We start from the raw sequence: 16,464 nt of genomic DNA, 5'->3' as shown, positions 1-16,464 counted from the left end.
AGGCTCACAAAGAGGACTGAGTTGGAGGGAATGTGGCTCCTTTTCACAGGTGAGGGCATGTAGCTGTGAGGACACCATTCAGGATTACTATAACCAAATTTTACAATTCTTTGTTACTTTTCTCCAGATGAGCAAATACTATGTAGCAGATACAGAAATAGTTGCATAGGCTTCCTTGTTAGGGAGAATGTGATAGGTTATGATAGTAATCTAGTATAAGGGTTCATTTATTTTGTAGATGATACTGGAAGTGACTCCCCTTTCCAATGATTGCTGTTAACTTGCCATGCAAACTTTAATTATAGTTCACATATCCATCCCAGCTCCCCTACTAGATAGTTTTTGCCTTTAAGAAATGAATAGTCATAATCTGGACTTGGGTGTAGGAAACTGGCTACATGGGAAGCCAAGTGGAATTGTGGATTCATTTATTGGGTTTGTCAGTTTTTTACTACTCTATCAACACAAGGGGTCTCCCCAGTTGGACTGCAGACTCCTTCAGGGTATTATTGATTACTTTTTCCACCCAGCTGTTTCAACAATGAGCACACACAGTACCTCACCAGCATGTGATCAGTAATTACTTACAGAAAACTGTGTTTGTAGGCAAGACTGTGAAGAAGGACCCAAAAACTAATATGATTAACAATGACCACCAAGCCATTGGTTTTATGCTAAAAACACATTGTAATTTAAATATATTGTATTTAATTAATTAAATTAATTTAATTCCATAAGTTAGACCCCCTGAATAGATGTAACATTTTTGGGTTTTTAAAGTGCTTTAGAAGATATTTATTTTTTAATAAGTGGGAAAAATGGTCTTTAAAGGACATTTAATTTTTAGTGAAAAAGAATATTACCAAAAGCACATGACAATTTGTTCATCATCTTTGAAAAATGGAATTTTTATATAAAACTCACATGTAGCATTGAATACCAAAATGATGGGTACACACAGTTGGAATTCAAAATCAGATTTGCTACTAGCCCTCTGCATGATGTCTTAAAATCAAGAATGATCCTGAGTGAGGAGCAGAGATGCTTTGGGCAATCAGTGCTTTTGAAGGTGAATTTCCTCACTCTGTAATGGGTTTTATCTAGTGCGCAGGACAGCCATTCAGACTGGCAGTGCCCTGGACTTCCATAGCTTCAGTGACAGGGATGGGAGTGTCGTTGACTTGAATATTCTTCAGACAGCCAAGGAATGATTTCCACACAGGGAGCTTCAGGGTTTGCAGATTGGCTGAAAGAGTAAAGGAGAGGCACTCAATGGATAATTCATACCACCAAATGAGTGTGCCTATTTATGTGCAGGCTTATTAGAGCTAAAGGCATCCAAGGTCTAGTGCACCCAGCCATTTCCTTCCTTCAAGCGGGCATCTGACACGCTACATCTGATGTGCTAAATCAGCAAGAGGGTACTACGCAGGTTCTTCAGAGGGAGATGCTACAGCTCAAATCAGTAGATAATAACTCTGAACTCTAGCGCTTTTCTGGGTCACAGAAGACTGATGAATATCCAAATTATTTAGAGGGACATAAAATAATGAGAATGACAAGGTTCTTCCCAGACAAAATTCTAGTTCTGAACTTAACCCTATCTCACCCCGCCTGGCTCTCTCACTCTGGCTTCATCAAGCTTAACAACTCACCAGTAAAATGAGAGAAGAGAGGAGAGACCAGTTTTTCAGTCCCTTTCCTGATTCTGGATTGATATCAGGCCTCTGATAAGAGGTTAATGCAAACTTTTAAGAGAGGCTGATAAATTTTAGCCTTGGGATAAGGGAAAGCAGCAGTAATGGGGCTGGGCTAACCTGAAATATGCCAGTTGCTGGCAAGTGGATTTGCCTGAGTGCTGGAGCAAAAGGCGTCTTCGCCTCCACCATCTGGCCAATGTCTGCCCCTAATAACCCATGGACTGGGGCATCACACTTGTTGGGCTAAGATGGACATGTTAAAGTTGACATGGGGCAACATGGTTATAGAAGGAGTGAGGATAAGGGTTACCTGGGACACCTCCAATGTGCAGCAGCTCCGGAGTGTGGGCCCGTGGGAAGGGGAACTGCCCAGCCGTGTGGCTGTTGTCTCTGTCCAGTTGGAGGTGCAGGATGTGTTGTTTTATGGTGACTAGAGGGAAAGGAAGTTGGTCAGGTCTAGCCACTGAGGAGAGCCCTGCCCTGTCCACTGTTTAATGTCCACACTGTTGTGTCACTAAGGGCTGCATTTTAATTCATTTCTATCAGACTGGTGGGGGCACTGTTCCCAGGAATCTGGCCAACCTAGAGATACATCCAATGCATTTCTGGACACCAGGAGGTATTTATGTTCTTCCACGTACATGCTCAAATTTAACACTTCAAGTGAATCTGTGAGGAGGATAGGATGACTTCCACTTCCCAGAAGAGATGGTGACTCTCAGTCACTGAGGAAGTTGACAAGAGGGTTGGTTATAAGTTGAACGAACTGGGATTCAAGGCCCGGCCTCCCATCTCAACTTCTTTCCAAAACACTGTGACTTCTGAAAACTGACTCCAGAGTGTCACGTTTGACTCCCAAAGCAAAATTCCTCCCATCTTAGCAATTTTTAGCTAATTGCAAAGTAGTTTTCAAATTAGCCAAGAAAAGATCACTTTTCACAAAAGGCATTTTAGCCAGTACAGGTTACTATTATCTCCAAACCTATGTTTACAAGTTATTTATAAAATAGCAAATTCTATTTGAGAGACCATATCTTTTCTCCACCCAGAAGTTTGTCTCAATTGTTTATATTAACAGTAAATGGTTATTGAAAAACCAACCCTAACAAATCCTCACTGAACACTTATTCTACATGTCAAATATTGCTAAGCACTTTACATAAAATACATTATTCTATTTAATTTTTATATTACTGAGAGGTGTATTCTATTTTTTATCTCCATGTAGAGGGGAAAACTGAAGGTCAAGAACAATTAAGTAGCTCGCCCAAGGTCATACAGTTAAGGGCTAGAACTGAGATTTGCCCTCTTATTTTTGTCGTCAGAGTCAGAATATAAATCCATGTTATACTGCCTTGAAGACAAACAAAGTTTATCAACTTGCTGGACTCAAAAAAAAAATCTCATTGTGTTAAGAAGAATTTTAGGTGGCTACCACCATGAAAAATATAAATACAGTTGAGGCTGTGATAATGTTAACCGGGGGTGGGGGGAGGGGGCTGACCTCAGCCAGACATGAACAGATGGTGAACTGATACTGCGTTTGAGACAATAAGTCAAGGTGAAAAGGAAGACTGCCTCAGTGTGTGAACGATAGGCTAAGAAAGCCATACCTGCCACTGAGTGCCACTGTCCATCACACAGAGACTGCTTTGGTGTGACCGATGTCAAGATCCCACCTGCTTCACTGTTCACAGAGGCCGTGACCTGGAAAACACATGCATTTTCTTAACTTATCCAGAAAGGTAGGTGGCGTTAACTTCCCCTGCCATTTTCCTTCTAGCTCTTGCTACTCTTAATGGTACAGGGGCACTTTGCAATAGGTTCCCCTGAAGCACCAGGTAATCACATAGGGTCCAAGGCTGTGCAGTAATATCTCTGCTGCATTCCTTCCAGGCAAGCAAGCTGCAAGCCCAATGCCCAACCTGAGTTGCTGCTGATGGCCAGGAGCCTTACCCGTCTGACCCCTACTCCTGCCAGGCCCTGCTCAATAGTTACTGATTAGCATAAGGATCTACCTTAGCTATGAATATGTGCCAGTGGCTCCGTTTAAAAGGGCATGTGAAACTGGAGGGCAAAAATTCTGTCTGAGACTTGCTGCAAGGACCAGCCAATTATAGTAATTCCATGAAAACTTGATTTATAGAGGGTTCTTGTCCAAGGAATTCGATATACTGGGCACATTTAAGTGGTCAGACCCTTAGCATGCTATTTATTGTGTAGCATTCCTACATTCCCACTCTCTAGGTCAGGATAGTCCTAGGGCTGAAAGGTGAATGAGAGGAGAGGACTAAAATAAGCACGTTTATAAATAATTTACATTTAATTTGCATTAGGCAGTGCAGCCTATTCTCAGGCATTTTTCAAGTTAAGCAATGTCATGCTATTATGAAGGTCACCACATCTTGATTTCATTTTTTTTTTGGTTATTATTTCCCATCAGAAACTATTACTGTAGACTTTCCTCCACCCGCTACTACTGAAAAGCCAAGCTTTCTCAACCCAACGGCTGCTTCTTGGGCCTACCAGAGGCCGGCCCAAATTATAGCCTGCAACTTCAATAAAAGTGTTCTAGGACTTTGGGCTATTTTACTTTCTTTTGGAAATTTCTTCCTCACATTTAATAAACTCTGGAAGGATGGAAGGAAAGGAAATTGGTATTTTATCAATCTTTGCCTGGACATCTTAAATAAAAGAGGCTTCCTGGGAGAATCCGGTTTTAAAGAGGTTTTTGTTATTGTTGTTTTTTTGAGAAGGAAAGTGATAAAATGAGGTGGCAAAAATAAGAGATTGACCAGGCCTTTGACTAATGGGAAGGACAAAGCGACAGAAGCACAAACTGTAAAATGAATCACAAAAAGCCAAAGGATGCCTGTGTGGACACTGGGGGCCAAATTGGCTGCAGAGACCACAAAGGCCAGTGAGTTGTGTAGAGAGGACAAGGACAGTTGATGGCATCAGTGGCCACAGGGCTGTGGGAGTGGGTGGACACTGCTGGAGAGAAACCCTATTCTAGTACTGCCTGTATGAATAGAAGAAGAGATGTGACAAGGGGAAGTGGGGGAGAGGAAAAGGAACATTTACCAAGTATATGGCAATTATTATAACTTCTTTTTAAAAAGCCCAAGATATAAAAATCATACACATTTTGAAAATAAGGAAACTGAGTCTAAAAGAGGGTAAGTAACTTCCCAAGGGTCATATAATTAGTGGTGAAATGAAGAAAGGCCAGCTTGTTTGCATTTTCTCAAGATTGAAGACATAAAGAGCAAACACCCAGAGGGCCAAATTACTTGCTAAAGGAAAATTGCACATTGGCCCTGCAGCCAGGCCTCGTGATTACAATATTGGATCCTACTCTCTACTGTGACTTCACCTCCTAGGGTCTCCCAAGGTGGAGTCCAGCTCTAATGTAGACCCACAGACCCTCCCCAAGTCATCAGACACTGCACACCTTTCCTGCCTCCATATAAACACATAAGTGGTTCCCGGGTTGACTTCCGATGTGTATCAGGATTCCAGTGAGACTTCGTGGGCGAATGCTGAAAACAAGCTTAAATTCTGGCCCAAGTAACACAGGGTTAGCTGTCCAAAGGGGGAAAAAAAAGCAAAGAGTTAAACATCATAATTCAAATAAGGATGCAGCTCTTCAGACTTAAAGACACAAATTCTTCCAAACTATTTCTTACCTAGGATGACATGACCTCCTTCCTGGGAGAAATAAATGCCTTTCTCCAAAGAGCCACCCAAGCAGGGAGATACCCCAAAGCTTGCAGAAGGGGTATCCAAGGGTTTCAGATCCAATTGAAAGTTCCTCAGGCACCCCACAAAACTGCTTTTGGGGAGACTCTACAACCGAGCAGCAGAAAAAGAAAATCTCATTACTCACAACTCCAGAAAAGCATCAGCATCCAATGATAAGGGTGGGGAATTATCCTCAAAAGGGGGTAAAGAGGCGGGGGGCTCACCCTTCCTGTCTTACAGGGTCAGGCAGGACTGTCCCATTCAATTCACTGCCCACAATACCAAAAAGAGCCTGAATACCAGATGCCTGCTGGGTGGTGGAAGTTTGAAGTTGCCACCAAACCCTGTGGTGTGCGTACAGGGGGCAGAGGTGGTTAGGGTTCCAGCCACTGTAGGAATAAGAACAGGGAGGGGGACCTGACCCTGGTCCACACAGTCAGGGCTGCAACAGGGGAAATTTCCACCCTGCAACTCACAGATCTCTTTACAGGTACAAGCCAATTCTTAGTGTTTTATGAGCCTGTTCTATAGCTTAATGCAGGTCAGCTGACTGAAAAAAGAGGCCAAAATATTCCTAAAATAATAAAGTGTAAGAAAGCTCCCAACATTGTTGAGTCCTGCGTGCTAACGGCAAATCACGATTGCTGCAGTGTTAACATGAGACACAGTGGGAAGATTTGGGGGCTCTCTGAGAGCCCAGTATCTGCCCAAGCTGGCCCCAGGGCCCAGGATGGACTTCTGGGATTCCTTAGTTTATCAGCCAGATGGTCCCTGCACGTACCCTCTCCTAGGAAGAGGGACAGTAACTTTCATTAAATTCTCAAAGAAGTTCAGTCAATGAACAAAATCTCTCAACTCCCTTCTAGAAGAAAAATTTTTAGGACTCTATGGGACAGATCCTATGGGACAGATGAGGACATGACCATTTAAGAGAACATGGTGATATGAAGATGCAGTGTCTACAATAAAGCACTGATTGTGCTTCCATGACATTTCTAGTTTCATTTTTTTGAAAGATTTATTTTTATTTATTTATGCATACAAGAACTGGGATGTAAGCCAGAGGTGTGGGGGGTGGGTAGAAGATTCACCAGAGACAGAATGGGGAACAGAACAGGCAGACTGACTGTTCTGCTAAGGGGAACAGCAGGCAAGACAGGAGAGGTCTGCTGCACCATGTGGGTTAGCTCCCTGGCCGGGGATCGAACTCAAGCAGTGGTGATGATCGGGTGATAGCGCTGAGACTTAAACCCTAGACCATCAGTGAGGCCCCATTTCTAGTTTCTTAAGATGCACCATGACATGCAATGAAGGGCTTGTATCTGAAGCCAAGCTTGGGCTCCCTAGGACAGGCCGTAACCTCGGGTTGAACCCTGCAGGCTGGCGGGGGCTTGGTATTCAGAGGCACACACTGCTTGGCAGAGGCTGCCTGCCCTCTGAAAGGCAGGTGGAGGGCAGCCTGATGGCTTGTACCCACAGCTTGAAGGGAGGCTGCAGAAACAGCTCGTAAACAGTGCTGTAAACAGTGCTGCTATGGAATGTCCCAGATATTGGGATGCTGGGTGTGATTTATCCAGGTGAAAAGAATGCCTAAATTATGCCCTGAACTAGCCAGCCCTCACTGGTTTCTCTGAGAGGGAAATACATGATGGAAAGCAAACACTGACACTGAGCATCCTCCTTAGTTATGAATGTTCTGTATTACATATATAATGCTGTCGACTATGTGTGATACCTAAAAGTAATATGTAATAAAGCAAAATAATACTTTATGACGTCTGGGGCTTTGGCCCAAATCCCAGTGTGAAGCTCAAGCGGGCCAGGCTAAGCCTCGGGGAGCCACAGGCTGGGTCTGCCTGACACCCTATAATCGAAGCAGGAAAATGATGTGTCCTAATTATGTCTATTTCTGGCCTAGATTTAAGTCATGGTCCTTCCTCCCCCAGGAGGCAGGCAAGCAAACATCACACCGGAATGGGTGCCTAGTTCCGAGAAAAGGGACAGGAGGAGCCACGCATCAGACACTGCATTTAGGTGGAGACAATTTGTAGGCCACCACATTAACTTTGTTGGGAAAAAGCAAATCTTGAAGATGACCAAAAACTCAGAAGCAATGACTCTGGCAGCATGGAAATTGGGGAGGACAAGGGGCAGAGGGCTGCACAGAGGCCTGCTGAAGGGCTCCCTGGAGCCTCAGTCCCATCAAAGACTTTCATCTTGACAAATCCATGAGTGCACCCCTCCCTCAGGGGACAGATAAAGGGGTGACTTTCCTTTAGCCCAAAATCTCCCCAAGTTTGGTTCTTACGGTAATTTTATTTCAGATATCAGGAAACATTAGAGCACATTTGTTATTAAGTTTGTCATTTTCCTGCCCTGTCTGATTAGACAAGGAACACTTGGCACTTTGAGCTCATATGTCTTAAATGCCTCTTACAATTACGTAAGACACACCTGATCAAGCTCCTTTTTCTCTGAGTCAAGAAAGTACAGGTCATGTCGTCTAGCTAGACATCAATAACTTTTCACATATTTATTTTTTACGGTTACTTACTGCATACAGTAAAGGATTTGGGGTTCCTATTTATGAGAGAGAAAAGACCCTTTAAAACAAATTGATACGTAACAGTGAGTTGACTGAGAGCAAACCATTAAATAATCGTGGTGCCTGGACATAGCAGAGATGACAGAGGTGGCACCAATTGCCAAAGCTTGGAAAACATTATCTTCACCAAAAATTTCCAGCTACACCCAAAAACCTATGTTTTTGCATCCCCTGGATGAGAATCTAAGAGATTCATATGTATAAAGCCATGGAGATGCCTTGCACCCACTTCTTCAGGGCCTGTGTCTCAAACTGCACCTTAAAAATGAAGGGTTCGGGTTGGGGGATAGATACTCTCTCTGTGGGCTCATGGATATTAGATCTTTTTTAAAAAAATCTAAAATATTTTTGAGATTCTTGAATATCTTACATAGTTATAAAGTCTTATTAAACGATAAATTAGCTTTCTCTATGATTTGAACATAACTATTTACCTTTGGCTTCCCTGAGGGAGATGATCCCAGGGAAACTGAAGCTGTGAGGCTGATTTTAGACTTTCCAGGCAAACTTCCCTCCCTGGCCCTCAGACCATCCACAACCAGGCGGCCCCTTTCTCCATCTTGTCCAAATGCCACCTAAAGAGTAAAGAAAATGAGTTAACCATGCTCTTACCTCTGGTGCTGGGTCTTATTAGCGGTCACAGGAAATTGTAAAAAAGGGTTTTCTGTCCCTTCATGTAGCTTTAAAAAAAAAGGAAAGATTTTTTTTGCCTTGTATTGTCATCAGCGTCATCCTTTGTGAGATGATGTTAGATGTTGAACAGAGTGAGCTAAAAGAGAGCTTTAAAAAGGTTGCTCAAAAGCGAATGAATAAAAAGTTATAATTGATCTGGAATCTTAAACAAAAGATAAATGACTGCAGAGCTGAAGGAACATCTCACACACACACACACACACACACACACTTAAGGAGAGCGTGTGCACAAGTAGTCACATGTTACCTGAGCGGGGCGGGGGATGGGGGGTGAGGGGTGAGGGGCAGCAGCTATTTTCTTCCCACAAGAGGAGAGACTCTTGCTAAAAGTCAGAATCCCTGGGCTCCCGTGTGGACTCTGCCATCCCATGGCTGTGAAACTAGTCTCAAATGACTCCCCAGTTTACATGCCCAGCTGTGGCCTCTGGCCTCTGCTGTCTTCTGACACATGAGCTGGGATTTCTGACAGGCAGCTCAGCCCTGGAATGTTCACAGCTCCACTCCTCCCTGGCTCTGAACTCTCTCTCCCTCCAACCATACCTGCCACTTCCCCTTCTTCTCTATCTTATATCAGCCCCACTTGTGACCCAACTGCTGGCCCAAAATCGCAGGACTCACTATTGACTCCTGTTTCTCTCACACGTACACACAAGCCCTCTCATTCTGCTTTAGAACACATCCTGGACACCCCACTTCTCTCACCTATACCATTGTTCCTCCAAGTCAAGGTCATAGCATCTGTCTGGTCTCCCTACTTCTGCTCTTACCCTCTTTTAGTCTCTTCAGCTAAACAGAGTATTAAAAAATATAAACCTGCGGCCTCCCTGGTGGTGCAGCGGTTGAGTGCTGCACTGTGGAGCTGTCCGCAGCCTCTGCAGCATGGGCTTGATGCCTGGCCAGCCAGGGAGATTCCCACATGGCACGCAGACCTCTCCTGTCGTGCTTGCTGCTCCCCTCAGCAGTGCTTTCAGTCTGTCTGCCTGTTCTGCTCTCCGCTCTCTATCTGGTGAATCCTCTCACCCTCCCGTGCCTCTGGCCTGTACCCCAGTTCTTGTATAACAATAGATAAATCTTTAAAAAAAATATATATATATGTATATAAACCTGATCATGGAACTCTCTTTTTATAGGTTAACTCTCCAAAAGCTTCCATAGTCCTCTATTTGGCTTTCAAAGCTTAAATGAGCTGGATCCTGCCTGTCTTTCTAAGCCCATTCCTTATCCTTTCTGCTCTGTCCACTTAGCTCATTCCTGCCTGGGTCTTTTATTCAGTGCTCCTGCTACCTGGAACACCCTCCCCATGGTCTCATGCAATTGTTACCTCCTGGAGGCTTCCTTCACTGCTCTCTCAAGCCAGTCTCTCTGCTCAGCCACTTCCTTACCTCGGCCCACTGTTTTCTTCAAGCATGTACCAGTATCTGACATTATATTGGGGGCTTTCGTTTATGTGCTCCAGGATGACAGCTCATTAGATATTTGTTCAATCACTGAGAGAAATTTGTCAAATCACATGTTTTCTGAGTTCCAGTTCCCTCATCATTTAAAAAAAGAAAACGCCTCCTTGCCTTAGGGCTGTATTTCTCTTCAGTCTGGGTTGCTTTCAGGCAAGAGTTGGGATGCCAGGGATGTGGTTTTCATACTTGAGCTGTGGACACAGCATTCCTGCCCCAGAGAGGGGACTGGAGACCAAGAAATTGTCCCAGAGGTGAGAAATGGTCCAGGAAGCAGGGGTGGGAGTAGGCAAGGGGAGTAAGGCGGCCAAGGGAGGGGTGGAAAGGGCTAGATTAGCAGTGAGAGAGGCCCATTCTGGCATTCAGGATGGCATCTGTGGATGGTGTGTGCAGCGGTCCTGGTGCTGAGAGGTCGGGCACTCAGTGCCTCCGACCACACTCACTCCCCTGCCCACACTCGCTCCCCCAGAGTGTGCAGGTTCTAGCCTGGGGGTGGTGAGACCCAATCTTCAGCCACAGGGAACTCTCCCCCACTCCCCAGCAGGTTGTGACACAGCCTGCACTCACCGTGTGCCACTTCCCATCATTGCATTTCTCTTTGCTTTTGAGTTTCAGCTTTTTCCCTTCTGCCCCCAATGCAAAGACCAGACGTCCTTTTGAAAGATAAAGTGCCATGTAGGAGCTCTTAGTGCCCGTGTAGAACACGAGTCCTCGGGAAGATGTTGTCTGAACTTCCATAGCAAAGCTTGGCCTGGGGGGAAAAGAAAGCAATAGGTAGAGAAGGAAAAATGGGATTTTAAGAGTTTCTCCACATCTTCCAGGCTGGGAGAGAGGGTGAGAAGCAGAATCCTAAGCCTCTATTTTTCAGGTAAATAAAATAAGACATGCGCTGATTAAATTACCTGTCTCTCTGGGAAGTTTTACAGTCATGATATTCTAGGAGTTAAATGATTTGTTAAATAATCTCCTTACCATGTTGGGTTAAAAGGTGGAAATTCTATGGCAAACATAATTAGTGGGTTAAGTCCAGGCACATGGTGAAAATAAGCATGTCTTACAGTAAAATACACATAACATTTACCATCTTAGCCATTCTTAAGTGCTGAGCTCAGTAGTGTTAAGTACATTCTAAAGTTGTGCAACCAATCTCCAAACACTTCATTAAGCAAAACTGAAATTCAATGCCCATTAAGCTCCCCAATTCCCCCTCCCCCAGCCCCTGGCAACCACCTTTCCACTTTCTGTCTCTACAATTTTGACTATTCCTAGCACCTCATCTAGGGGGAATTACAGCATTTGTCTTTTTGGTGACTGGCTTATTTCACTTAGCAGCCTGTACTTTTGAAGCACGGTGAGTACTCATTCTATTTTGTATACATGCAAGGAGGAGAGGGAAGTTATGAGAAATCAGAGGGCAACTTGAATAACAAGATTTTGACTTTAAGCATCTAGGAAACGTTTTTTGTAAGATTTATAATAGAGACACAGAAGCACAGACCTTCTCCCATCAATCTTGACATTACTTTGACCTTAGTATCCCACCTATGATGGAATAGGAACTAGGCAAGCACCATGCAATAACAGCAGAAATGAAAACTAATGTTCATTTGTGTGATGGTGTCATTCACACATCTGACTAAGCAAGCTTTACTTTCTATGAAAGCTCACATAACCATCCATCCATCCATCCATCCACCATCCACCCATCCATCCATCCATCCATCCATCCATCCATCCATCCATCCATCCTTCCATCTTTCCATTCATCCACCCATTCACAAATATTTAGTGAGTATGTAGTAAGTGCAAAGGCACTGTGGGGGCCCTGGGAATGCAGTGAGGAATGGTGCCTCAAGCTGCTATGGAGCATGTGTGCACTGAAAGAGGTGTCTTACAGCGCAGTGAGAAAGTTGGTGGAGATAGTGGCATCATCTCCATTCCCTATGGCTTATGTGCAACCGAACAGGGCAGGAATGTATATCCTGCTTATAGCTATATCCCTCACATCTTGCACACAGGAGGTACATAATAAATAGTTAAATGATAAATGATATTAATTAAATTAAATGGATAAATGAAAAGTTGGAGGCAGAATGGGGAAATGGAAGACAAAAATCAGTTACTTCTCTTTGCTTTTTAGTACTGTGAGGCTAAGCAAACACAGAGATATGCTTTAAATCTTCAGATTAGCAAATTTCCTTGAGGGTAACATTCTTCAAAATGAAAAAGAAATCTGTATTTGTTAAATTCAACGAGCCAGATGGTGACACTGCTCAATATTTCTCAGTGTGTCTGTGTTAGTACGGAGGTTTGGAGAATGAAGATTAGCCAATTAAGGAGGTTATTAGAACTTGCTACAGAATTAAAGTACTTTACATATGTGGGCTTGGTCATTAAATTTGACATTTGCTTTCCACAATTATTTCTTAAAGCAACTTCCTTTCAGAAAAGACTAGCTGACTAACACCCCCCAAAAGGCAGCCATAGATTCAAATCCCAGCAAATGACGCTGTGGCTGTGACTGACTCTTCCTCACTGGAGGCTAGATGGGGAAGGCAGAGCATGAAGCATCACTTTTATACATTCACCAAAAGTTAAAATAGTGGCAAAGAGGCAAAATTTTGCTAAAATATAAATTAAAATGAGAACAATAGAATATCCCAAGTCTTGCAACTTTCAGAAAATGTACTCTGAGTCCCTCAGTATTTGGGACTATAATAATTTTTAAATTGTATTTACAAAATGATTGACTACTTTTAAACTTTCCTTTCAAAAATGTTACATTTTCCAGTTATTACATATAATGTAGCATTGGACTGGCAGGTGCTGTGGTTGGATCACCAGAAGAGACTGGATAACACATGGAGTGTGCTGAAGGGGAAGGGGTGGGAGAGGGCTCCAGCGGGAGGGAGGGCAGAGCTGGTGCTGAAGATTCAGAGCCAGGGAGGCTGGAGAGAGGGAGACTAAGACGTCTCCTGCAGAACTCAGCCTTTTCCCTTTCCACCTTCACATCTGCCTATAAATCATGAACCTGCCTTAGTGAGTGGGCCTCTAGAGCCAGCTCCTTAGAAGCTATTACTTCCCCTCCCTGCAAGGAAAGCATTATCATCCCCATTCAACTGATGAGAAAACTGAGGTTCAAAGAGATGTAGCAATTTTTGAAAATATGTGAGACAGGCCTAATGATGCCAAGTTTGTGGAAAACAAACAAGGTCAGGCTTAGGAAAATTGAACCACAGCCTATGGCAGCCCCCAAGTTGCTGCTCAGGGACCCCTCCAGGAGAACCTGCTTTGAGGAACCAGGGGGCTCCAGCCCCTAGCTGCCATACTAGGGGATCTGCAGCTACCCTCCGAGACTCCCAGCCCAGGATGAGCTAGGCTGGGACAGGAGAGTCCGACACTGAACTCCTATGGATGATCTTGGCGGGAGGTGTCTGTCAGCTGCCTGGTCTCAGGCTGCATCAATCCGAGGCCCTTCTCACCCCTCTCCCCCCACCTTCCTGCCCCTTTCCTTTCACAGGTGTCAGGCCCACAGCTCCACTGAAAGGCTCCCCCTGCCAGGACCTGCTTCTTTCCACTTTATCTTGCAGGAGAACAACACATTTCTTGAGTATCCAATCCTATCTTGGCACCTACATCCCAGAAGTCCCAAGTTGGGATGATAGCCAGGTCTCAAAGCCAGGGATTTTGACCCAGAGGCAATCCTGCTTCTGCAGATGATTCATAAAGGAGTTTTAGCACTTTTTTTTTTTTTAAATTTATGTCCTTTAAATCACCTGAAAACAACAAAGCATGTTTTTCTTCTTTCTTCTGACATAACATCTCTGCTCATTTCCTCTCCTCCCTAAAAGATACAACTTGTTCACACAAGAAGTCCAAATATATTCTCTAAAATTGATCTATCTAGCACTAAGTCTACCTAAAAGAATGTTTTTTTTTCTGACTACAGAATACAGAAGAAAGGTGATTTATCATAGAAATAAATAGCAGCTTTGGAAAGAAATACCAGCCTCCTTATTTTTAGAACACCATCAGTTCTAAATGGGATCTGAGCTGATGGTTTCAGCCTACGAGTTGCACGCCTCACATCACATCACATGTGCATTCCAGCTGTGGGGGGGACACGCTGTGGCCTGTGCAGGCCGGCCCCTCTTTTCACAAATGTGCTAGTGCCAGGTGTCATGTGACAGGTGTCATGCCCGGTGGTAGAATCACTGCAGAATCAGGCTCTCAGTAGGCACAAAGGCAGGAAAATTAAGTAATACCTGGGTGTCAGCATCTCCTGGGGAAGTGTGAATAGCAAGTGGCTGGTGGGATTGTCCCCAAACCTGAGGCCTCTGTGACTAGCCTGGACTTGGGATGGGGGCGGGCAGGACTGAGCATCTTGCCATGTCTCTGCACTCTTCCGGGAGGCCCCTGGCATGTCCTGCAATGGCTGCAAGGAAGAGAAGCAAAACATTAGGACAGCTAATTATCAGTGGAAGGAAACAACAAGGTTTTTCTTGCTAAGTGCCTGGCTCAGTTTTTACTTTCATTCCTAAGAGAGAAATTCTATAGAGATGAATTCATCCTTGGGGAGGACACAAGTTATTCCCATCCTACACAAGGCTGGTCTTGTTCCTGAGAGCTGCAGCGCCTGGGACCAGCTACGGCAGCGCCCCTCCCATGTGGCGCTGGGGAAGAACACAGCGGCCCTGAGAGTCAGCATCTGGCCAGACAGACATGAAGCTGCCCACCCACCACCTCCCCTGGGGACCAGTCACTTGGACTTTTGCAGAAGGGCTGTGAAAGCACCTAGAGAGCAGGAAAGGAAAGGTAGAGGGCCCACACGTGTCCCCACTTTCATCAGAGTTGATGCCAGCACAGAAGTCTGTTCTCTCAGCTGGATGATGCTCTGAACTTTTGAACAGGACTGAGCGTCAATACTGGGGAACAACCACACTAAATATAAAATGTGAATAGTAAAATTGTTGCAAGATAGTGAGACTGCCCAGTTCTTCCCCTCTTTTTCTCTGCAGTCCCCCCTCTCCCACAGGGTCAGGGCTCAGCTGGGAGCCCATTCAAGTGAAGGGTGAGGTGTATCAGGAGTGAACATGTGGCCCTAGCCTGGCCAATGCACCTTCAGGGAAAGTGGAGGCGGGCAGCTGAGCAATGTTTCCTAGCAGAGAGAGAAAGGCAGCTGATGTGTTCTCCCTGGGCATTGTGGGGCTAGGATATGCCTATACCGGATGGACTTTTAGACCCACCTACAGATCGCCTCACTGTTTAAGCCATTTTGCTGTGGGTTTAGCTAGCAGCCAAAATTTCTCCTCCCCAACCCAATTCCTGATAGGGTAGTTAGAATGCAAATTTCATGTAGTAATTGAAAACTTTTGTGTGTGCCTGTTGCAAAGTGGAGATGATCAATCACTAGAAAGTTAACTGCTTAAAATCACAGCCAAAACCTGGGTCCTACTGGAACTTCCTGCCTGGGGTTTCCTCCCTCCCTGAAAGAGTCTCCTTTGTGTATCAGTGGTGTAACATCGAAATGAACAGTTTTCAGGACACCCTTTGTCACCAACTCTTCCTTCATTACCCTAAAGGCACTATTGTCCTTCCTTCAGTGTACCCAAGCCCCAAGGCTTGGTCATCACAGATATACACCCACTCCTCCTTGCCTCTTCTATGTCCTGCTGGTCTTCCCTGTGGCATATTTTATTTCAACTCTTTCCCTTTTCCTCCTGGCACCTCTGCCCTGAAAGCTGGGTCCCTCAGGCTTTTGCTGGGACCATTGTCGTAGCTTGCCACTTTGCCTCCTTGTTTCTAGAATGTGTTTATATCATATCATCCCACAGGTTACTTAAAACACAGCTTAAAGCTCTCAGTGGCGGGCCTCCCCAGTGGCACAGCGGTTGAGCGCTGGGCTGCGAAGCTGCCTGCAGCCTCTGCAGCGCAGGTTCGATCCCCGGCCACTGGCAAGGGTCCCACATGGTGCGCAGACCTCTCCTGCCGCCCGCTGCTCCCCTCAGCAGTGTACTTCGGTCTTTCTGCCTGTTCTGTTCCCTGCTCTGGCTCTGGTGAATTCTCTCGCCCTCCCGCGCTTCTGACTGTACGAAGTGCTTGTATAAATAAATAAATAAATCTTTAAAAAAAAAAAAAAGCTCTCAATGGTTTCACATTGACTATAATTAAATGTCAAAAGTTACTTCAGGGCAGATGAGTTTTGCCTGTTCTGGCTCCAGGGGCACGTGATTTCCAGCTTACCTGCCCCAGCCTGCTTTCTCCACCAAAT

The 16,464-nt window shown here is 44.8% G+C and overlaps 1 protein-coding gene across 4 annotated transcripts in view; it reads right to left on the bottom strand.

The window, feature by feature from the left end:
* Window positions 1–1,100: 1,100 nt before the first annotated feature.
* The window catches only part of LAMA3 (laminin subunit alpha 3), a gene marked incomplete at both ends in the record, with an annotated part of 236,526 nt that continues 221,162 nt past the window's right edge, over window positions 1,101–16,464 (bottom strand). For all 4 annotated transcript variants that reach the window (XM_084252823.1, XM_084252824.1, XM_084252825.1 and 1 more), the window contains 8 exons: window positions 1,101–1,246; window positions 2,011–2,130; window positions 3,314–3,407; window positions 5,155–5,285; window positions 5,390–5,549; window positions 8,484–8,624; window positions 10,761–10,944; window positions 14,459–14,628. In XM_084252823.1, the coding sequence (XP_084108949.1) occupies window positions 1,101–1,246; window positions 2,011–2,130; window positions 3,314–3,407; window positions 5,155–5,285; window positions 5,390–5,549; window positions 8,484–8,624; window positions 10,761–10,944; window positions 14,459–14,628 (1,146 nt within the window). The remainder of the gene's footprint in view (window positions 1,247–2,010; window positions 2,131–3,313; window positions 3,408–5,154; window positions 5,286–5,389; window positions 5,550–8,483; window positions 8,625–10,760; window positions 10,945–14,458; window positions 14,629–16,464) is intronic.

Source organism: Talpa europaea (assembly GCF_964194135.1).
Source record: "Talpa europaea genome assembly, chromosome: 13".
In the NCBI taxonomy this organism is placed as follows: Eukaryota; Metazoa; Chordata; class Mammalia; order Eulipotyphla; family Talpidae; genus Talpa; species Talpa europaea.
This window is presented reverse-complemented; position numbering and strand designations above follow the sequence as displayed.